The following is a 6,980-nucleotide window of genomic DNA, read 5'->3' as shown; positions in this document are numbered from 1 at the left end:
AACATTGAACATTAAAAATTTAAATTTAAGTTGGATATTAAAAAAAACCATAATNGCAAGCATCTTAGTTTTCAAAACATAAAAAATTCAAATATGTTTTTACATAAAATATGAATTATTAGGAAAAATTTTAATCATCATTTTTAATAAAAGGCTGTTTAACATTAAAAAAAATTTCAAAAATTCATTCTCTTCTGCTAATAAACGATAACAAAATAGATAAATTACTGTTCTTGTCAATATAATGACCCATTGCATAGTTGTCCTTGATGTCCTACATATCTACGTGAGGAAATAAATGCTACAAAAAAATGTCCTTTCTTTTAAATGGAACAAACCAAAAAATGAAATCTAAATTCTTCATAAAAATGATTCATTTTATATTCCAGTTAAAATAATTTAAAATTAATTTTTTTTTTAATTGTACATACTTAAAATGTACAGCAGTTTTAGAATTTTGATAAATAAAATAAATTTTAAAATATCTCACTTTTTTTTCATTCAGTAGCTATGGAGGCAATGAGGAGGATTGGCCACATCATAGCCTCAGCTTAGTCAACAGTGCACATATGCAACTAAGCATGCATATATATATATATATTACTTCTAATACCACTGTCAGAGACTAATACCAAATCATATTTGGCAGCCTCATAACCAGGTTGCATATTATTAATTTTTGGATTAACTCCTACTTTCATACCCCCTGTAAGAAAAAATGCATTTATTTTTAAAAAATACATGTAAATGAATAAAATGATAAAATAAACTTACCAACAAAAACTGTTGCATCTACTAATGGATACTTTTCAATTAATTTATGAACTAGCATTATAGATGGATCACTTTCATCATGTATACAAAACAATAATTCATACTGAAAAAGGATTTAAAGTGAAATTAATTTCTGTAATAAAAATCAGAACTTCAATAAATGTAAATGAGTTTACAAATAATTAAAACAATAATTAATATATTTTATTTATTTAAATTAGATGTCAGCTTAACCACCTATCACTAATCAAATTTATTAGCAATTATTTATTTAGTAGCCCAATAATTTGGACAAGATTATTTCACTTCAAAATTTACTAGTTACGCCTATTACAAATTTTCTGTAGATATTTTTTATTTTTTTTTTTCAAACTAACATTTTTTATCAAGTAATTTGAAACAGATAAATGGACATTTTCTACACACTGTTTTACACAGCTGTGGATATACTGACAAATTTATCAAATGTTTTTATGGTATGATCATAATTAAAATATCCTATTTAACATTATCTGGAAAGATATATTGTAGTACAAAACCAAATTTGTTATGTTAATGTTTCCAAAACATGTAAAAGAAATGTCTGCAGGAAAAAAAATTTAGTTCCAAAGCTAACCATTATAGAATTAAATGGTTAGTTTTGCAATCACACAGTGAAAAAACTACTGGCAAAACCTGTTAAAAAGGTGTTATAAGTCAAAAAGCATATCATAGCAGTGGATGGTTTTCATTAAACTGTTTCACATTAAAGGCACATTCAGATAGAGTCACAACCATTACTGCTGATCTACAGTTATAAGAATGTTATTTCATAGGCTTTAGGCAATTTTATGTCTAGAAATTGACCACAGCATATCTGTATTATGTGCTATGGATTTGAATATGTGGAAATCTCTTCCACATATCCAAAATCATCAGCGTACGAAATTTGGATAATTTAAATTACCAAATATCCATACAAATACTGTTGAATAGTGATACTTTAATTACAATCAATCACCCAGTATTATTATTATGCTTGACTTATGGGTAATACAAGTAAAATAACAATAAAGAGCTTATTTGCATACGTATACGACATACTTAAAAAGCTTGTGCAATTTTGAAGAATAGATAAAAATATTTAGTAAACCATATATTAGAGATTGCTGATATATAGAAATATTAACCTTAACTTCCATATTAATGGAGAAACCTCCTACACCTCATACCTAAACCTCATGTATATAACCTCCATATTAATGGAGAAAACAAGAACTTTTTGTCATTTATAAAATAAATCAAACTATTACAAGTTGTTATTGTCAAAAAAATTTTAAATAAATAACCGATCCCATTGAATAATTTAATTTTATACTATAGAAAAATGTTACGCATTCGCAGAGCATAGAATTGGGATCAGTTTGCTTAATTTTGAAAGTATTCTTNTATACTATAAAATCTATATTTATTTAAAATTTAAAATATTGAATTATAAATTGCACACTATTTGAACAATGACAAACAGTATAACTGGAAAGTACTAAATAAGGAAATTGATATTATATGAAATATTTTCTTATCAAAAATAAATATTATAGTTGTCATAACATTTAACAGTTTATATAAAAACTTCCTCAATGTTAATTGCATGTATTAATAATTTTATTCATTATTTACTTTTATCATCTTATCATCAAATTTTTATTTACTTATTTTTTTCTTTTGAAAAAGCAAATATTAAACACAGACAAATTCTGTTAGTTTTAGAAATAAATTAAGAAAAGAATTTTAATTTTTTCAAAACACAACTGTTATAGTTATGCAAAACCAGTGGAAATGGATTTTTATTTATTTCAACATAATTTTCATATATATATATTATATATGATAGTAGATATTGAGAAAGTACCTACTACCAAAGTTAAAATAAACAATTATTTGTTTTAAATAAAAATGTATTTGAAGTATATCTTGTATTTCAAACACTAACTATTTCTACATGATTACAAGTAATCTAGATAGCACTACATTTTAATATCATGTTTGAAAAAAAAAATTGAAATTTTTGATGCAGAAAATAAGCTTTTTCTTTTTATATTTTCAACACAAAAAAACTAAAACCATACATTGCTAAATTTTACAATTACATTTTTAATAATTTTAAAAAGACATTTTAAAAAATTTTTATAATTTTAATTGAAACTAATTATACATACACACACACTACTACAAAATACAACTATATAATTATGTTAAAATTATTATTAGAAATTACTGTAGAATGTATTGAAATTCATTCAATGCATTGTTCTACAGCTAAGTCTATTTTTTATGAACAGATTTAATACAAATAATACAATAGAAACAACATATTACATGCTAAATATTTTAATAAAAATAAATACTATATTTACTTGCATATAAGACAAGGTTTTTAATCATTTATCATAGCTTCAAATTCCTAGGTTGTCCTGAAACGCAAGCGAAAGATTCTTTGCGTTTTTGCAATTCATTTTTGTGAACCATGTATTTGCATTTTTTATTGGATGTGTATCCTCTTGTATTTTAAAATAAAAGTATTTTATCTAGGTCATTTGAATCGTTCTTGTATATTGTCAGGAGTAAAGATGAATAGCAATAGGAATTCCAGATTGAAATTCCAAAATCACACGGGAGCACAATATATGTTTTAATCCATTCCCACAAGAAAACAGATGATTACTTGGAAATCAGAATTCAAAGAATCTCATAAGTGTAACTGACAGAGAATGGATTCGACTGTTAAGAACTTGTAAAAAAAAAAAAAAAAAGGTTCCCAATTGTCCAGCTTTACATGAACAAATTATGTTGTTGATTTTACAAGATTTTCCTTAAAAGTTTAAAATGCCAGTAATTTTTGCAGAATAATGTATGCATTTACATTCATTTGTGATTACACAAAATAAAATTAGAATTGTATTAATAAATATAATTTTTTTTATTTTGAACTTTAAAGTCATACCTCATTCTGTATGCAAGGTCATCTTATATGCGAGTAAATACGGTATATAATTTTGATATATTGAAAATTAAAAAAATTAAATTTTCTTACAAGAGGATAATTCATTGTAAAAAAAGTTTCCAGGTTACTAAAGAGATTAGGATCCACCCCAACAAGAGGTTTGAGAATAGATACCCCAGGCAGTGGCACTTCACCAGATGGCATTTGAATTTTCCTATGAAGTCGCAATTTCCTTTAAAATAAAATTGTTTTTATTTATTTAGAATGTCAGAATTATAATTGTTAAACCTTAAACTAATATTTAATATGATTACATATAATTTATCTTACATAAATTTTAAATACTAGGAGGAGTGAACTTTCAATTGAAATAATGCTTAAATAAAATAAGATATTAAAGAAAAAATATATATATATTCAAATTACTCCGAAATAAATAGCTGTCAACTGACTAAATCCCGATAAAGTCTACACAATATCGATTTATAAGCGAATGTAGACCGATGTCTGACACGTTGCAAAGTACAGTTAAAGGAAAAAAAGAGAAAAAACCTTTGTAAACCGCTGTTTACAAAGGTTTTTTCTCTTTTTTCCTTGTACTTGTATTCGGTTCAGCCTGTTAGGCAGCAGAATGCGTGTTTCGGTCAAAAAACAGGAAGATATCGCGCTATTTCCCTACTTTCTAAGCACTTGCAGCTCCCGAGACGAAAACGCGCCAACAAGTAATAAAATATATATATTATTGAAAAATTTAAATATTTTCTCAAATATAAACTAACATACATAATAATAATAACAATATTATTATTATGTTGGGTTTAGTGAGTTAGTACACAGCAACCAGTGTCAACTGAGTATAACTATACAAGATCAGAGTAAAGACATAGTGGCAAGGAAGATAATTCATTGTAAAACATATACATTACATCACAGAAGGAAGGCAAGGCTTCCTTCTTTAGTGTGATGTATGTGTTTATATTCAATTGTAATGTTTCCAGGCTTTTGTGTAGTGTGTGTGGTATGACACCTATAGAGGAGAGAATGACAGGTACAATAAGCATCCTTTCCATCCTCCACAGATGCCTTATTTCCTGGGCGAGTTCTGTGTACTTGCTGATTTTTTCAGTGCATGTGTTTTGTACATTGTGAATGTTTGGAATGGATATGTCTATAATGTATGTGATTTTATTGTGTTTGTGTGAGATGTCCTGTCTGTTGTGGTAAATTGTTTTATCTGTAATTATGGCTCTGTCATAGTACATTTTGTGCATGTTGTTTTCCAATATTGTCTGTGGAATGTATTTGTAGTATGGTTCACAGATGTCTAATAATTTGTGTTTGTTTGCAAGCTCTTGGTGTATTATATTTGCTATTTGATTATGTCTACATAAATAATCAGTGTGTGCCAACAGCTTGACCAGAAGTGATATGTTGTATAGTTTCTGGCATGGTGTGACATTTTCTGCATGTGTTATTTGTGGATGTTGTATCTTTGAGTATGTATTTTTTGTAGTTTTCAGTATTTATCACTTGATCCTGTATGGTAATGATGAATCCTTCCGTCTCCCCAAAAAGGCATCCCTGAGCTAACCAGCTGTTTAACACAGTTTTGTCAACAAAATCCTGGGCCAGATTGTATAGGAATGTCTGCCATGGAGTGCCTTTCGAGCCCACAATTGCTTAATGGTGTCTATGCTTGTGTTGTGTTGTGTCCATATGATGTGAGTGTAAGTTTAATGTGTGTTTTTTGAGTCTGCTAGAATTACTGTTTTATGTAACTGTGATGTTTCTTGTAGAAAAACTCTTGCAGTGTCTGTATTTGTTTGTAGTGAAGATTTACTATGTCAATCAGGCCACGCCCACCATCTTTACCTGAAAAGGTTAATCTTTCTTTGGCTGATTTAGGATGATGATGTTTATGCTTAGTAAGTGCTGTTCTTGTTTTCCTTTGGAGTTGTCAAGTTATTATTATTATTACTATGTTGCAAATGTCATGCTCAGCTGATACTGGTGCCAAGTGCTATGCTGGACTAAAGTGTAACATTAAGCTATTATTGGTATGTATGTCAACATCTAAAAACTTCCTAACGATGTAACATGTGTTCAATATTGCAGCTTTTTATAATGTCATGTGTATGTTTTTATTAAGGTTTAACATATCTACACTTGTGTAGTGTATGTATAATACCAGTACAAGAGAGAACAACAGATATAATAAATACCTTATCCATCCTCCACACATGTCTTATTTCTTGAGCAAGTGGAGTGTACTTTTTGATTTTTTCAGTGTAAGCAATTTTTTCTGTTCTGGCTCAATTATTAAAGTCATCATAGTTTTTCCTGATGTTAATTAGAAAAATTACAAAGAATTCTTAGAAAAATTGATGATCATAGAAAAAATATACTTGTAGTCAGGAGAAACTATTTGGAGAATTAAAAACATGTAAATAAATATAAGAAATAACACAATTATTTTAACAAACACCCCACAAAAAACCAAATACCAGCAGAAAAAAGGGGAATAGAGCTAATGTTTTCACCTATGTTGAATGTGCATAAAGTGTTAGTAATGTTTAAAATTTTATCTAAAAATTTATGATTTAGAATAAATAATAAAATTCAAAGTAGGAGACTAATTTCCTTTTTTCTAACAAAATATAGAAGAAACAGTATATGATTTGGAATCAATTTCAATATAATGAATATATTTTACAGAAACAATAATAGGTAAGTGCTGTTCATATATATTATTTCTGAATTTCTAGCTTAATGAGAATAAGGTTTGCACTTCAAAAACAAGTTTTAAATTTAATCATTTCAACCATAGTGCAGAATTGAAATATTTATTTCTAAAGTTTACTTAGTTTTTAAATGAGCATGATGATGATAGATTTATAATCCATTTTTGGTTTGTTAGCAGTTAAATTTTATCAATCATTTATAATTAACTGCACTGATGAATATGCTTTTCTCTATCAAAGAAATAAACCTATATAGTCTTATTTCTTGAAAAGTAAACACTGTTAGAATTTCAATTTAATTTCACTGTGTTTGCTTTTCATAGACATGAAATTATTGCTTTCAAAATTCATATTCTATCTTTTTTTTTTGCATTTCATTTTTTTTAAAAATGAACAACTTTATAAGCAAATAAATAAATGCTAAATGATTTATTAATATTAAGTAAGGCATACTTGCATCTATTGCTGATGAATTCATGAAT

The 6,980-nt window shown here is 27.0% G+C and overlaps 1 protein-coding gene across 1 annotated transcript; it reads right to left on the bottom strand.

Moving 5' to 3' along the window:
• Positions 1 to 604: 604 nt before the first annotated feature.
• Positions 605 to 4,044, bottom strand: LOC111641867 (ceramide glucosyltransferase-like; the record flags this gene model as incomplete). The annotated part of the gene is made up of 3 exons (XM_023388118.1): positions 3,848 to 4,044; positions 775 to 877; positions 605 to 706 (listed from the first exon to the last, which is right to left on the bottom strand). Coding segments are annotated over exons 1-3 (319 nt in total), but the record flags the coding sequence as incomplete, so codon positions are not given.
• Between the last annotated feature and the right edge of the window lie 2,936 nt (positions 4,045 to 6,980).

The sequence above is a fragment of the Centruroides sculpturatus genome, unplaced genomic scaffold (genome assembly GCF_000671375.1).
Source record: "Centruroides sculpturatus isolate CEXI.00-Female unplaced genomic scaffold, Cexi_2.0 scaffold1569, whole genome shotgun sequence".
In the NCBI taxonomy this organism is placed as follows: domain Eukaryota; kingdom Metazoa; phylum Arthropoda; class Arachnida; order Scorpiones; family Buthidae; genus Centruroides; species Centruroides sculpturatus.
Note: the sequence above shows the minus strand (reverse complement) of the source record. Positions and strands in the feature narration are given on the sequence as shown.